At 35.7% G+C, this 15,992-nt stretch overlaps 4 protein-coding genes across 5 annotated transcripts in view; 1 reads left to right on the plus strand and 3 right to left on the minus strand.

Moving 5' to 3' along the window:
• Positions 1-296: 296 nt before the first annotated feature.
• On the minus strand, positions 297-4,663 carry LOC108684875 (zinc finger protein 480-like). Of its 2 annotated transcripts, XM_018189411.1 has the most exons (5): positions 4,268-4,663; positions 3,306-3,737; positions 2,592-2,837; positions 1,611-2,090; positions 297-1,538 (listed from the first exon to the last, which is right to left on the minus strand). In XM_018189411.1, exons 1-5 carry the CDS (start codon positions 4,406-4,408, stop codon positions 630-632), a joined length of 2,208 nt encoding a protein of 735 aa, XP_018044900.1. In that variant the 5' UTR covers positions 4,409-4,663; the 3' UTR covers positions 297-629. The 2 variants fall into 2 exon arrangements, with proteins under 2 accessions (XP_018044900.1, XP_018044893.1); XM_018189404.1 differs by having other exon boundaries at positions 297-2,090.
• Positions 4,664-5,587: 924 nt separating this feature from the next.
• The window catches only part of LOC108686144 (intron-binding protein aquarius), a 23,696-nt gene continuing 13,291 nt past the window's right edge, over positions 5,588-15,992 (plus strand). The window contains exons 1-3 of the mRNA XM_018191269.1: positions 5,588-5,665; positions 6,154-6,790; positions 7,611-7,789. Of these exons, the coding sequence (XP_018046758.1) occupies positions 5,588-5,665; positions 6,154-6,790; positions 7,611-7,789 (894 nt within the window). The remainder of the gene's footprint in view (positions 5,666-6,153; positions 6,791-7,610; positions 7,790-15,992) is intronic.
• Positions 7,913-11,388, minus strand: LOC108686147 (probable G-protein coupled receptor Mth-like 5). Its single transcript, XM_018191281.1, has 2 exons — positions 10,264-11,388; positions 7,913-9,606 (listed from the first exon to the last, which is right to left on the minus strand). The coding sequence occupies exons 1-2, from the start codon at positions 11,072-11,074 to the stop codon at positions 8,954-8,956; spliced, it is 1,464 nt and encodes a 487-aa protein (XP_018046770.1). The 5' UTR covers positions 11,075-11,388; the 3' UTR covers positions 7,913-8,953.
• The window catches only part of LOC108686156 (G-protein coupled receptor Mth2-like), a 7,127-nt gene continuing 5,921 nt past the window's right edge, over positions 14,787-15,992 (minus strand). The window contains exons 6-7 of the mRNA XM_018191293.1: positions 15,634-15,874; positions 14,787-15,548 (exon numbers count right to left, since the gene is read on the minus strand). Of these exons, the coding sequence (XP_018046782.1) occupies positions 15,350-15,548; positions 15,634-15,874 (440 nt within the window). The 3' untranslated portion in view covers positions 14,787-15,349. The remainder of the gene's footprint in view (positions 15,549-15,633; positions 15,875-15,992) is intronic.

Genomic DNA, 15,992 nt, shown 5'->3' on the forward strand with positions numbered 1-15,992 from the left:
ATTAATAAATCTATTTATATATCGTAAACTACAAAAATGGATAATAAAACAAATTATCATTAATTATTATTAATGATAAGTCGTTACCTTTTAAAATCTGTTATATTTATCTTTCAAAAAAAGTGAAATATATTTTTTAATATAAGCTAAAATAGTACTTATTAAATGTAATAAATTTGCTATAATTTTTCTAAAATTAAAACAACGCGCGTTTATTTGTTCTTCCTAGAGTTTCAGTAATCAGTTTATTTGTTCGTTAATAAATAAATATTATTTTTAATGTTCGGAAAGCAATGTAGACATTAATATAAAAAATTTTGTATTTACATCTGTAATTACAATATGATGTTACGAAGAAAAAAGTTAAATGATGATTAAGATTATCATGATCATTATAGAATATATAAAATCACGTTGTGTCGCTCTAATTCAATATAGCTTTCAATCTTCATATACTTCAACAAGAAGTATGCTTGTAAAAATATCTTTATATAAAGTTTTTGAAAATGTACACTGACAGAATACATTATGGTGATGAAAGCAGTTCTTATCTACAAATATCAATGAAAATTTCTTAGCACCCAAACTGTGTGTTAGACTTGAACGCAGAATTCGTACGTCATTTTTCTTCAATCTGCACTGACGTGAATCCCATCGTCTGTGTCTCTGACTATGATATCGGATGAGAGAATAAGTTTGACCTCAGCATCTTCATTATGCGTCACAGTTGTATCCTTTTGTACAACGTTCGTAATGTGATGCTTCTTTCTGTGAGACATCATAGTCGATCTAGACACGAAAGCCTTACCGCATTCGTCGCATTCGTATGGTCGTTCACCGGTGTGTAAACGCTTGTGGATTGCCATTGGACTAAACTGCGTGAACGTTTTGCCGCAGACGTCGCATTTATAAGGACGCTCCCCCGTGTGTGACCGTCGATGGCAACGTAGCGCTGCGCGTCGAGCGAACACCTTCCCGCATATCTCACATTTGAAGCTCTTCTCGCCAGTATGCATGGTCGAGTGGATCCTTAGATCAACCCGCGTGAGGAATCCCTTGCCGCAGACTTCGCAAAGATATGGCTTCTCGCCCGTGTGAATGCGCAAGTGCGTGTTCAGGTAACTCTTGCTGACGAACATCTTATTGCACACCGCGCATGGATATTGGCGATTATCAGTACCGGAGTGTATCTTCTGATGACTCTTGCAGAGACCCTTAGTGATGAAACCGCGGCCGCAGATCTCGCACATGTATGGCTTCACGCCGAGATGACGATTCTCATGATCCAGCAGCGACTGCTTCGTCTTGAAATTCTGACTGCATTTCGTACACGAGTACGGTTTCAGGTCTGAGTGTACTCTTTGATGTACAATGAGATAGCTCTTGCACTGGAATCCTTTGCCGCATGTGGAGCAGTTGTAGTCAAATTGGCCTGTGTGTGTAGCCGTGTGCTGCGCGAGGCCGATCTTGCTGCGAAACGCCTTCTCGCATGTCGTACATTGAAATGGTTTCTCGCCTGTGTGCTTGCGCATATGTTCCTGTAACTTGTAATTCGACTTGTACTGCTTGCCGCATTCCGTACACACTTTCGCGGTCCACTTCCGTCTTACCGTCGACTGTTTCTTCTGCCCTTCTTGATTGCTCTCTTGCAACGACACTACATTTAATTGTACATCCTTTTCCTCCTTATTGACTACTTCGTCAGTTTTATATACATCGCATTGCTCCTTATGTAGATTTAATCCCTCGACACTAGTAAAATATAGGCCGCAGGGACAGCAGCAGAAATGCTGCTCAAAATGTGCGGCTAGATTGGTCGTCTCCAAAGCTGCTTCGTTGCAGAATGGGCACATGTACCAGTTAGAACCAGTCTCATCTATGGTAGGATTGCTAAGCGTAGATTCTAATAATGCGTGTTTCGTTCTCTTCGTGTATTTAACCATTATTTCGCAATGTACGCCGTTTATCTGACTCGTAGATGGTAGGCTCATGGAATCTACATGTTCGTGAGTTCCATTTTCGTTTATACAAGATTCTTCTATTTCACTTTCCGTTTCAGCTTGAGAAGAGACAAAATTATCTACTGGTACCTGAATTATAAATCAAAATAGATATAAACAAAATAAAACCATATTAACCATATTACACAATACATTACAAAATAAAGCCATATTAGCCAATTATATTATAGAAGGTTTTGCCTGAATTGGATCAAAAATTGGATGATATTAAAAATTTTTTTACTTACGTTTTTTTATTAAAATTAATTAATTACTACGTTGTTAATATAAAATATGTTCCGCTGTCGGAAAATTATTTTCAATTAGTAGGCATGATCATATCTTGTCTTTATTTTATCTGAACCAAAAAAAATAAAATAAAAATTTGAACTAAATATTCTTGAAATGTGAAATTTTAAGAAAAAAAAGTCGATTTTTCCAATCCAATTCAAGCAAAATTCTCCTTAAACAATTTTTATTTTTATGATTTATTATTTTATTTGCTATTTTATTTACTATTTTATTTGTTTGTGATTCTAAATAGTAATTAATTTTTTCTTATAAATTTTGTCCATTATTCAACATATTTACATTATTTTTGAGTATGTGCTGTGACTCTTCCGTGGTTAATCTATCTTGCAATCTGTGGTATTCCTGTTTTATTGGATCTGCCTCGTATTTTACATTTTCACAGTAATGTACTATTTGCTCTTGGCTCTGGTCTTCAGGATTAATAGAGGTAACATAATTTATCCCTAATTGACTCAAGTGGCCACCCAGGTTTCCCACTACAGCAATATCACTATCCAAGTGCATTGCAATTTGATGGTTTGAAACCTATAAAATGGTTCACAGATCATAAATTAAAATTCGAATTAAAAAAAATAGAACGATATCTTGAATTATTCTGCAGCATAAACATTAGCATTCTATTTTGCTTTCGGAAAAATATTAAATATATTTCATATTATTTAATTATATAATAAAATAACACAATAATAAAAGTATAAGTTAACAAAATTTTAATATATACATTGTTGGAAGAGACGTCCAACATTAATTCTAATTAATTACTCTTTTATATAGCTAATATTATTAATTTAAATTTAAAGCATCAATCGAAATTATCTAACGCCACGTAACATTATTTTATATTCGATTATTTTTAATCGGATAAACTATACAAATAAATTATTTCACTTGTGTTAGATTTACATAGTCATATCATACATTATATACAAAATAATGATCATAAATGACTTGTTTGATTTACAAAAAGAAAGTAGATAGAAATTGGTTAATTACTTCTCGTATATGTTCATCAACCATTCTCACAGTATCACCATCTAAACAGTCAATGCCTTGTATATCTGTATCTTGTTGACTCATTTCTTCTTGTGTAACCACTTGTTCACCACCAGCCAAGTCCATTTCGTCCATTACCTGCATCGTGTGTATGGTAGATTCTGTAGTTTCATGAGCTACGGCCGAATGGCTTTGTACATTTTCATTATTAATCTGTATGTTAGTCAGGTTTCTCTGAATTGTGCCCATGTTATTCACACTTGCCAAAGCGTGCTCCGATAGATGCACAATCTCATCTTTGCCAATCTCCTTCAACATTTCCATAAACATTCCTTCCGTGTGTAGACATTTCTCACGGAAATCAAACAACTGGTCCAGCTTAAACGCGCAATCTTCACAGATCACTTTGGGTAGTTGATCTGTCAACGACACCTAAAATTTGTAAAATTATAATATAATATATAGTCCTAATAAGCATTATTTATCCAATCTTCTACAGCGTAAACATTAGCATTCTATTTTACTCTCGGAATAAAAATATAAAATAAATTATATGCTATTTAATTATAATAGCATAATAAAAATATAAGTTAGCAGAGTTTAAATAGTAGAGTTTAAATCTTTAGCAGAGTTTAAATCTTATAAAAGTATACGAATTTAAAACTTTTATAAGGTACTCATTAATTCTAATTAACTATTCTTTTGTATAAGGTAACTCTTTTGTATAACTGTATAATTATTTAAGGATAAACATCAATTAAAATTATTTAACGCTTTGCAACATTAATCGAGTATGAAAAAAGCATACATCTCTAATTTGGGAAGAGAACGAATAGTCGGTAAACTAACGTAGAGACTCGTTCGTTTCGATCCAAAGCCAAGGCATTTAAAAAACTAGGATAGGAAATTAATTCACTGCTGTCAGCATGATGCTGCGTTCACTCATTGCGCTGCATCCTTACCTGAACCGGTAGACAGGCCGCTATCTTCTTATCGATGTTGCGCATCTGATCGCCGGCCTCGAATATCGGCAGGCCCATCAGGATGCCAGTCTTGGTCGCGCACAAGCGGCACAAGTAATCGAACTCCTCGACAACGGCCATGTCGACGATACCGAGGTTCTCTCCTTCCAAACGCGAGTCACCGACGGCGGATGACGCGAGACGAGGGGCGGGGGAAGTCCTCTCGTTCCCAGAGAGCGCGGCGACGATTTGCTAATTCCGCGTACGCGCATCCCTCACGGCGACGTGCCGCGAAATGTCACTTTAAAACGCGTCGCACCATGAATCCAAATCAGTCCGCGCTACACCATCGACAGAGCTCGTTCTATCACAGCAATTCAAGGCAGGAGTCCAAACTCCCCTTCCTGGAAAGGTTGGAGTTGTCGGCGTCGCCTTCCGCAGAGGATCAGACTTGGAGCGAACTAAAGTCAGTCACGTGACCGAGTGATGGGAAGTCGCGCCAAATCCGAATCGTAGACACGCCTCACATATGTATTTTTAGGATCGATTGAGATGAGATGAAAATTAAATATAAAAGTGAATAAAAAAATTCTTGAATATTTAACAATTTCAGAATATTTAATTTAGAATATTTAATAATTTCATTAGATATGTGCTGCGTTGCCTTCTCGTACTAACGTTATGTTATATCTCATTTAAGAGAAGTCAGATATTTTCTTATTTTAACAGTATCATATGAATATCCTCTTTTATTAATTAATGTGAACAGGATTTTTATTTTGAATCTCGCGCCACACGCAGTGTGCTCGCTTTTTTGAATCCTCTTCTTTCAACAACGAAAAGTTGGTTTACGAATTTAAATATTTGAATTTTAATATTTTAATATTTTTTTATATTTAATTATTTGAATATTCCACTTTTCGGTTTAGGTTGCTTTTTGTCGAAGTGTTCTTGTATTCTTTCCAGTTTTTTCGTAGTTTTTTATTATTTCTCATGGAAGTTGCAAGCGTGAAGGATGTGAAGTTGTGATTTGTGAACTGTATTATTGTACGCAACTACATGGTGGAAGTGGTGGAACTGTGAGTATTCGGCGTGAACTGTGAGCGATTAGACACGACTCGAAACGATTTAAAACGACATTGAATCGGAAGAATTCGACGAGAATTATTCTGCGTATTCCACAGAATACACTTGCGACGTCGTGCAACATTTACCTGCTGCAAGTGCGACTGGAAATTCGTCGCAGGCACCGGCGAATGGAGAAAGTTAGGTTAAGTTAGGTTAACTCGTGGCGTTCAGTTTGCAGCTGATACGGATACAATGGAGAACGCATCGCCTATCAAAAGCAACAATCCTGCTCCTACAGTAGAGCAAATCAACGCGGACAGGATTACCCAGGTATTTATTCTTGATGACCTTCTCGCTGATGTTTATTGCAAATTGTTGAAGATGAAATCCCCAATTTTGATCAGGCAAATTTTTCATTAATTATTGCTGTTATTTTTATGTTTTAAGATATTATACTCCAATTTTGTGATCAGACAATTTTCTTGCTACTATTTTGTAGATTTGGAATCTCTTTGTGTGATTATATTAGATGCTTTCTGTTCAGTCATTTGTATATCATGTTGGAAAGCACTCTTTATTACTCACTGATTGCCAAAATAAATAGAGAATGCTTTCCATTTAATGGCTCAAATTGTTATAAACATCATTTTATCTTTCTTGACATTCAATGAAAAAGATAGGGATGATATTTATATTGACTTGTGTCAATTTTTATTAAATAGAAAGTATCCAAAAATAGAATTATCATTTTTGTGTTAATTTAGAATTATCATTTTTGTCACTAAAATGGAAATTTATGTGATTTTGTTGTTTTGCAGCTTGCGAATAAATACTGGGCACCACACACTACAAACACGCATCTGGCGTTCAACTCGCAAGTAGTAGATGACATTTACGTGCAGGAAATATGTGCGTCCAAGTTTTCTGTCCGGAGGATAATGATGCTAGAGTTCAGCCAGTACTTGGAGAATTTTCTCTGGTCAAATTACAAGGCGGAGAGTGCCACGCGGGAGCACACTATGTCTATCGTTGTCATGGTGAATGAAAAGTTTAGGGAGCGAGTGCAAGTATGGGAGGCGTTCGAAAAGAATCCGGCAGAGTTTGCCGGATTTTTTCAAAATGTTCTCGAAGCGTGCTTGGAAGAAAGTATAATGGACTTCAATCTGAAGGAACAGACGGCGTTGATAGTATTCTTGAATCATTGCTTCAATTCCATGGAAGTATCTTTGGTTCGAGAAGAAGCCAAAAGGCTGGTGTCACTATCCATGTGGATCTCTTTGCAACAAGGCAGACGAGAACTCGAATTCAGAAAGTATCCAAAATGGAGGAAATATTGGAAAATTATAAGGAAAAAAGATAATCTCGAGCATAAAGAAAAACTCGAATGGGAACGTAAATTCTTGCACAAACTTATGATAAAATTTATGACGATATTAGAAACGATTCCTGCAGAAGGTATTTATAAGAATCTTTCTACATATTATCCAAATTAAATTTTACATATATTTTTTAGAAAAATATTATTTCTTGATTTTTTAATAAAGCCAAAAAGAACTAAAATGAAAAAAGTGATTTCAAATGATTTCTGGCTGAAATCATGATATTTTGTAGTTTATGAGATCCTGATAAAAAATAAGCAAAATCATAACAATAATAATTAGATTTTTCTGTACCACCATTTGAAAATTATTTTGAGTTTAATTAGACTAAAAAGTATTTTTATCTACAGTTTTCTACAGTTTGTTTTTTTAATTGTATAAGCACTTAATTGTATAACCACTCTTTATCTATGATATAATTTGTTTTTTTAATTGTTTAGGCATATATTGTACTTATATATAACCCAAACATAATAATGTCAGACATTAAATAACCATTGGCACAGATATTCATGTATTGGCAAATATGTACATTCTATCCTTCTTTTTTGTACATACTGAGAAAAATCTATTTATAATTAGTAATGGAAGTCAATATATGATTCAATATGTATTTAATTTAACTGCATAGATGCTTATGTAATGACAAAAATTGTAATATAAATAAAGTGCTTTTCAGGATAATTTTACTCAACATTTTAACTTTTAATGGTGCTATAGCAAATATCTGTAGAAGCAATCAATATGCTACAAAACATATCATAATTTCAACCAATTTGACTGAGATCACTTTTTTCATATGTTAATGTGAAGTCTATTTACAATCTTGTTAGCAATAAAATTAAGAATTTAAAATTTATCTTCAATTAACAATTTTAATTACATGGTTTTAATAGGACCTGTACTTCCGGACAAAGTGCGTTACTGCGAGAGATTTTTGGAACTGGTCATCGACCTCGAAGCTTTACTTCCTACCAGACGTTTCTTCAATACTGTCATGGATGACAATCATCTGGTGGTGCGTTGCCAGTTATCTAATCTGCTGCATCGTCCAGAGGGAAGTTTGTTCGGACAAGTAAGTTGTTGCAAAATGTTTGCTAAATATGTTTGTTATCGTAAAATATATAAATATGGCAGGTTAAATAATTTAATTTACGATATTGATTCGATTCATTTAGCGAATTTAATATTTCTCTCGTACAAAAAATCGATTTACTATATAGATATAAATATTAAACACAAATACTATTAAACATATAAGATCATTTGAGACTCGGTGATACATATTTTAATTATACTGTGCAACACGTCCGCTGGCAAATTTGTCCGTAAATTAGCGATATTGCATAATATAATCGATTTTATATTTAGATTAAAATCTACATCAGTACACTTATGGCAATATGATACGCTATGAACATGGAAATGCAAGATACTAGACGTGTTAAAATTGTGAAGTGATAAAAATGTTTCGATAAGCGTACATTTTTATAAGGCAAGAGATTGATTTTAAGGCACGCATAATCACCAAACATGAAATACGAAAGACGTACGCAATTTTATCAGTGCCATCGTTTGGCGGCTCGAGCTCAATAATCAAATCACATTATATATTTTTTGTATGATGACATTATAAATTTTTTAATTTTATAAAATTTTTCAATGCCTCGTCGACTTTCCTGACTTTTTTCATATTCAACTTGCACATTAATTTGATTATTGCATCATTATTTACAATATATTGCTGCATTATCCGATATTGTCTCCGACATATATGTATCTTAATATATTCTTTTCTTGCACGTTTCATATTTACTTCTCTAAAGTAACGCTGGTACGCACATAATACTGTTTTCCTTCTGAAATAGAGATATATCCACGCATTTTTCACACTTTCTAAAGAATATCTTTTGGTTTGAATATATATGCGCATATATCTATGGTCTGTCTGGTAAAATTTGCGCGTAAAAGATATATGTTTATGAGCTATGACTCTGAAATGATGATCGTACAATATAAAAAAGCACAAAGAGTATATTTTCAGTATCTTCGAATATACTTGTACTTTAACGACTGTATGGAATGCTTCTCACACTTCAAACATGTTATATGCATTCCTCTTTATTCTGCGAACGATGTGCATTTTACTAATCGTGATTTAAACGCGCTATCGTCATCACTCGATCACGACTTGAATACAGATCACGCTCGTAACACGAGTAATTATTCGTAAAGCGTTTTAATAACCCGCATTGATAGCTGTCATCTCCTCGCCCCAGTCGAGGCCTTCGGTGTTGTCACCGGAGTCGCAGCAGTTGCACGTTTTCCCGAGTAAGAACGTGACTCTTCGTTGGCCGAATACGCACACGTAGAGAATGAGCAGTGCCTGCAGCAGATTCATGACGATATGACAGTATATCAAAGCGTCGTATTTAAACTGTGAGAGCAGTAGCGAAAACCAGCCGGCGCTCATGATTGCGTAGAGAAAAACAAACATCCGGAAACTGTATTTCATTTTGTGATGAATACGGCCGTACGTGCTCATCCGCTTGATCCTGTTTGCAGTCGTCAGTATTAGGCATAGATCGATCACGATGGTGAATGCGATACACATGAATATCACGGAGAGTCCGAGCCAGCCTACAGTCTCCTGGGCGGGATAAGTCGTGCCGCCTACAATGGGCTTGTTCGTCTCGAGGGCGAAATGCGCGAAGATCGCTGTGGCAGCTAAGCAGGCCGTCAAACTCCAGACCCAGGACGAGTAATAGCAGTACTTCCTGCCGTCGGTTACCCGTAGGAAAACGTTGCGCGACCTGAACGTGTTCCACACGTAGTAGCCCAAGGCACCGAGCCAGAAGAAAGCGGCCATCAAGAAAACGTACATGATCGTGTCTGAAAAAAAAAAGACGGAAATTATTTCAGTATTGTATTTCCTGGCATACATCCGGCCTGGAAATTTGTCCTGTAATTTGCTTTCGCAGCAGAAGGTTGTTCGAGCGGTCGCACTTATTAATTGGTCCTTCCGTCACGCGCTAAAATATGATTCATTCGAGTCTCTTTAGCTCGGCTTCGCGTGTCTCGCAGATGGAACTAATGCACTTGAGATGAAAAGAATGTGACTGCAAATTTCATTGCTTCGACATACAAGAGAAGATAATCCACGGTAATTTTATAAAATGATTTATATCAAGTCATGTCTCAACTGAGTGTGCGATACAGCAACAGTGCATCAATTATTGCATTCCTGCATTCTGAAGCGTAATAACTATTTTTCTGATAAATTTGAATTATCTAGATTTTTCTTTTTATAGTACGCAATTTCGTCAGAGAATTTAATTGAGCGTCATTAAATACGTCAGAGATAATCAGACATTGACACACCGATTTCGTCACAGGAAGACATTACCGAGAATCATTTGCATCTCGAAAAAGATTTCTCGATAAGCCGCGCGTCGCGGAGTTGCATGTGACTCAATCACATGAAGAAAATGATTTGTTATTCTTGAAACTTCGTTAAGCGAAAGCAACGATCACAAACGATTCACGTACCGGCGACCAAGAAGCTAACGTGATTGCCGAACTCTGTGAATATCCTGACGGTGGAGGCGCACTGATTGACCATGAGGCAGAGAGCCATGCTGGTGATGATGTTGCCGACGAGGTCGCGCAGCTGTGGTAGCACGAAGTAGACTACCGCGACGACCAGATAGCAGGCCATTGATACGGCGTGGAAGGCAGGATTGATGGCATGCTTCATCAGATAATTGGTATCGGTCCAGCGTACAGCAACATCCGGCACGCAAAGCATAGCGTACGTCGCTACCATCCGATCTCCACTGAGCACAACTTTGTCGGCACAGTAATGCCCGAACGGATAGTCGTAGTGTATGGTCGCGTGTTCCTTATCGTCATCATAATCGTCATCGACATTCATCATCGCGATGCCGTAGATGCCGCGATTCTCATCCATGCCTTTTGCCAGATCAACGATATAATGGCGCAACACACCTGTCGGCAGAATCAATAGTCGATCTGGCCCGGATGGATAATAGTACACGTGCCACTGATGCTCGTCGGAATCGCATCTGGGTCGTCCAATCTTCAACTCGTACTTGGGGCCAGGAGGAACATATCCCGTTCTTACCGCTGCATCTCGATCCTTTACAAATTCCGGTATCCAGTTAGTCTCATTGGTCTCGGACAATGGTGTACACCGGTCGTCTACCAACAACTCCTCGAGCTCGCAACATTTGCCGATTCTCACTTTCGTGTCGGCGCTGGCGGGTCGCGTCTCGGTGTCGGCGAGCACGTTCCTCGTCTCCCAAGCAACGATGAGCAGCAACACGATTCTTGGATACATGACGCCGAAACGCGCGCGGGTCTTTTCCTTAAATTTGCATTCGCGGACACACACGTATTCTTTCGCTTCTTCGTCGTCAAAAAAAAAGTAGAGTTACTGCCGTGTCCGTGTAATCAATCGATTGTTTCATGAAGCGTTCATCCGTGATTCACTCAGCTCATCGTGACGCGTATCATGCTTGCTTCGCCATACCTGGCCTCACCGCCAGTGCCTCTCGTCTCGCGGTTGGTTACTTACCTAGCTACCCCTGCCAACGTTCGCCGCCATGACATTCCCGTTCTTTGCTGCATCATACCTCCCTGGCCCCTCTGCGTCCCTCGACGGCCACAAGCGAATTTACCTTCATTCCAGCTGCCTCAAAGACACAACGGCGCGCGTCAGCGCTGCGCTCACACGCGTCTTTGTGCGCTCCGTTTTCACTTTCGATAATACATTCTGAACTCTTGAATGTCTTAATCTTTAAAAAAATTCATAATTGTGTAATATTCGTTATATTATTTTGTCCTTTCTGTCTGTAAAATACACACTTTTTCTTGTCATTTGTTTTTTCTTTATCAGATTTATCATGGAGGAATTAATGTACTTTCATTGTAAAGAGTTTTATACATCCAAAAATTTAATATGTCTATTCTATCCTATTCTATCCACTCTATTTCTCTATAGAGAAAAAGTAATTATAAAAGTCACTTATAAATATGTTTTCTCTGAGTGAACTCTCATATTTATTATGAGATACATTTATTGAATGTATAGAAGTGCTAAAAATGAGATACTTTTTTTTAGACATATAAGATATTTGATATTTGATGAACAATTGGATATGTATCTATTTTATGTGTGCTTAAAGTTAAGCACATACAAGTATATTGTCATCAATAAATAAAAAGACAATATTAGTAATTTAAATCTCTCTGTTGAAAATATATCAAAGGATTATCGCTTGCTATATCAATGAATAAATTACATAACACTAAATTATCGGATTTATTAAAAGAACTTTATTTATTAATGTAAGAATTATTTAAGAAAGGAACAAATCTTTTTAATCAAGCTAATATTTGTCTTATTAGGCAATATTAATTACTCGGAAAAATTACTCAAAATTTACATATCTCTTGAAACGATCTTATGAGATTATTCTTATCGAAATTGTTACATTTAGTCTTTGGCATTGTAGGTATAAAAGGGATTTCTTTCTGATACATTCTTAATCTTACCCGTCAGAATTATCACAAGATGAATTAGACAAAATACAAAGCATGACAAGAATATTTCTCGCGAATACTGTCATAAGTATTAACGTATATAAGTTTGTGGTATTTGTATGAATTTGCAAATACGCAATTGCGCTCTTCGCCTTTTCCTGTTTTCTTCTCGTTCCATCTTTGTATTATTGATTTGCTACTTCTTCTTTGAACTTCAATATGAAATGGGATACATAAAATACGTCATATATTCATATATTCTGAGGAAACATTGTATCACAGTCAAATGTTATACATGTGTATACTTATGTATATTTAGAATTACTCAGATTTAAAAAATGTCCAGTTTCCTTGGCGAGATGTTTGTATTATCATGTGAATGAAAATTAAGTATGTTGAAATATAAATGAAGTCCAAATAAAAGAGTATCCATTATCTAAATGCTATTGTCTATTATCAACATTTATTCTTATTTGACACTTAAAGAAAGGATTCTCACGAAATTTCTTGTGAGACTTGTCGATTTAATATTGCTAAAAATAGATAGACCAATAATGATTCTTCTCAGAAAGATAAATAAGATCTTCCGGACTGCGGGCTTCAGTAATTTGTACTGGCTTCTCCCCTTCTTGTCAGTCCACTCTCTTTACGGTCATTCTCAAGACGCACTTAGTGTGCGCTAACATGCTCTATTTACGCTTTCAATGAATTATATATAACAACGATGCGTCTCTCGTTTCTCTTTCATTTCGTTGAACAATCAAGTCATTGTAAACTCACATATCAAGTGATATATATATATATATATATTTATTTACGAGCCACTTACATGAAGAGACAATAATTGCATCTATCTATAGATTGTTTTTTTCCTTTTTCTTTTTCTCTCTAATTTTTTATAATTCACCTTTGTTCAAATGATCGTTCAATTACTCGTTACTTTATTATTGAATCATTTTGATATAATTATAAAAACAAAGAAAAAAGCATAGATACGAAATTCTAACTATATCGAATGCATCTTCCTTCGCATAACAGCATGAATCAGTATTTCAAAGTCCAGTAAAATATTTATCTTGTTTTTAAAGCTGAAAATTATGAAAGCTTTAATAGGAATTGTCCTTTAATAAAAATTCTCTTTCTATATAGCTTTGATAGAAACCTTTATCGTGAAAGAATTGCGTTTAAATAGCAATATCTGTTGTGTATTTATAGACAACAGATATTGCTGAGAAACAATATATGAAACTTCTGCATGTTAACAAACATTTCATGAAAATATTTTTGTATTGTATCTTGCTTGGTTGAATGATTACATTCAATGACATCGATTGTCTCAGAATAATCTAATTTGCTTAACAAATTTCGTTTGTGTCGTTGGTACTAGGTATCTGTTTTAGTACAACAAGAATCGCACGAATGCAATCAGGTTTGTTGTACGCGGCATTATTTGATACATTTATAATCTTCTATTGACGGGATGCAACACATATGCTTGTATAGAATATGGGTTTGCATTCATCTATTAATTCTTTAATCGATATGACATGGATATTGTTTAAATTAAGAGAATAATTGTTAATTAATTAAGAGAAATAAATCCACTCAAAGCGAATTTTGATACTTAAATATTCAGAGTTTGAATTTATATATTATACATATTCAATTCCGCAAATTGCGCACCAAAATCATTTTCGGTCTTGAAATACAATCAAAACAGAATAGTAATATCACGTATTAAATTGGTAAGCAATTTACTCATTTTTATGCTACAAGTTATCCTTGACATTTTTAGTTTATTAAAGCATCAGCATTGAACTGATCAAAGAATCCACAAGCAAAGAACCTCTGAATCTGGCGCGCTCTATACAACTTAAATTAATGAACATATGTCGAAATGAATGACGCGCTGAATTAATGGAAGTGAGACAAGCCTACAGATGTGTTTACATATTTAACGTACATATTTATCGCCTGCGGCGACAAATTTAACAAACTGGTTGTTTAAACTTATGTCACTGCTTGAATCAGATTTTTAGTAAGAGATATCTTGAACTGATGCGCACATGTTACAATATACGCGAACCTATTGTCTTGCCTACGTACGGTGAAAGTGTCCAGTAGCCTTCGGACTCGGAATACAAGCGACTTTTGCATCGCAACTTATTATTGCTCACGGTTACTTTGATAGCTTATGCCTTGCACTGTTAGAGATTTATTAAAAATTATGATTGGATTCACTTGCGCAATGTTTTCATCGCACGCGAGATATCTCGTGCCGAAGATCCACGTGGACCTATCAAGCAAGATATGTCATGCATAGTACTCACGATTGTGGTTGACAATGAGTTGATAATGGAGGAAACAACGAATGAATGAGTCGGATTTATGCATTTTCGTAGGAAAACTTAGGATTGGGAACGAATGACTCGTTGTCATCACGTTTTCGAGAGTGATTTAAACGAGGACTGTAATTGAATCACGAGCGTGAAATGATATTACACACCGATGAGTAATTATTCTTCGTTATATTCTTTCCACGAGTTTTGTTCCACATACATACAGTAATTCGGTCCAACATTTACATAACGCTTATGGAGATTCTTATACAATGTTTAATAATAATATATTCCATTACACTAGCTATGAAAACAACACGTTTCACGACAATCGCATTTAAAACATACATTTGTATTACCTAATTTATCAGATAAATGTTGATTTTTATGTCGCTTTTATATTGACGCTATACAAATAAAAGATGATAATAACATACGTTAATAAGAGATAAAATAATATTGCCAGTTATAAACTGAATCACGAGTAATAATGGATTAACATAATTAAGACTATGTGAATATTCACATGTCTAATGAGAATATTCAGAAAATAAAATGTAACTACAAATGAGTTATTTATAGAATTAAATTAATTAAAAATTCGACAATAGTCGCGTTATCTACGTCCGATTATAGATAATTTACGAATAAATCATTGGATTGTTTTTTTTGTAGAATATTTCTCACATTTAACCCGCGTCATGATTCTGAAAAAAAAAAGATGCGCGTCTTTAGCCTTGTTGAGATAGCTCGAGCTCCTCGGGAAGGACCGCTTCGCACTCCTCGTCTTCGTATGCGGCCCAGGATTTTGGGAAAGCGATACCGCACAATCGCTTCTTCGCCAATAATTTCCGCACCCTTTTCCGCGTCGCAACGAGAAGCAGGAATATGATAAATCCTTGCAGACCATTCAACAGATCCGTCGGTATCCTAACAAAAAAGAATGCTTATGGATGATTTTATTAACAATTGATAGACATTGATGCAGAGATAGAATGTTTTAACGATTGCTTACCAGAACTCATCCATTCTCGACCCGATAGCGAATGATAACAATTCAAAGATCCAGGTAATACCCATGACGAGCACCAATTTAATATATAGCAGGCACTTAAATCGCAGGATTCGCAACTTGCTTCCCGTATACTCGCGATATTGATGCCACAAACGCCAGCTGGTCATTCCGAGATAGAGCATGTTTAATATTAATAAAACAGCAACCGGCCCGTAAAAGTACGCCCACGTCTCTCTAGCGCCTATGAAGTAATAGACACGAAATAATCATATTTCATCTTACATCAGAAGAACTGGTGAAACGACGTTTAAATTGCTAAATAAGTGCACTGGCAAAATTTTATATATATATATATATAT

The sequence above is a fragment of the Atta colombica genome, unplaced genomic scaffold (assembly GCF_001594045.1).
Source record: "Atta colombica isolate Treedump-2 unplaced genomic scaffold, Acol1.0 scaffold100, whole genome shotgun sequence".
In the NCBI taxonomy this organism is placed as follows: Eukaryota; Metazoa; Arthropoda; class Insecta; order Hymenoptera; family Formicidae; genus Atta; species Atta colombica.

Bases quoted from the DNA above. Each gene is read 5' to 3' on its own strand.
- LOC108686147 (XM_018191281.1), bottom strand. From the start codon at position 11,074: ATGTATCCAAGAATCGTGTTGCTGCTCATCGTTGCTTGGGAGACGAGG. The intron at 9,607-10,263 runs GTACGTGAATCG...TTTTTTTTTCAG, and splicing joins CGTTAGCTTCTTGGTCGCCG to ACACGATCATGTACGTTTTC.
- LOC108684875 (XM_018189404.1), bottom strand. From the start codon at position 4,408: ATGGCCGTTGTCGAGGAGTTCGATTACTTGTGCCGCTTGTGCGCGACC. The intron at 2,838-3,305 runs GTAATTAACCAA...ACCATTTTATAG, and splicing joins TTGATGAACATATACGAGAA to GTTTCAAACCATCAAATTGC. The intron at 2,091-2,591 runs GTAAATATGTTG...TTTATAATTCAG, and splicing joins AGCACATACTCAAAAATAAT to GTACCAGTAGATAATTTTGT.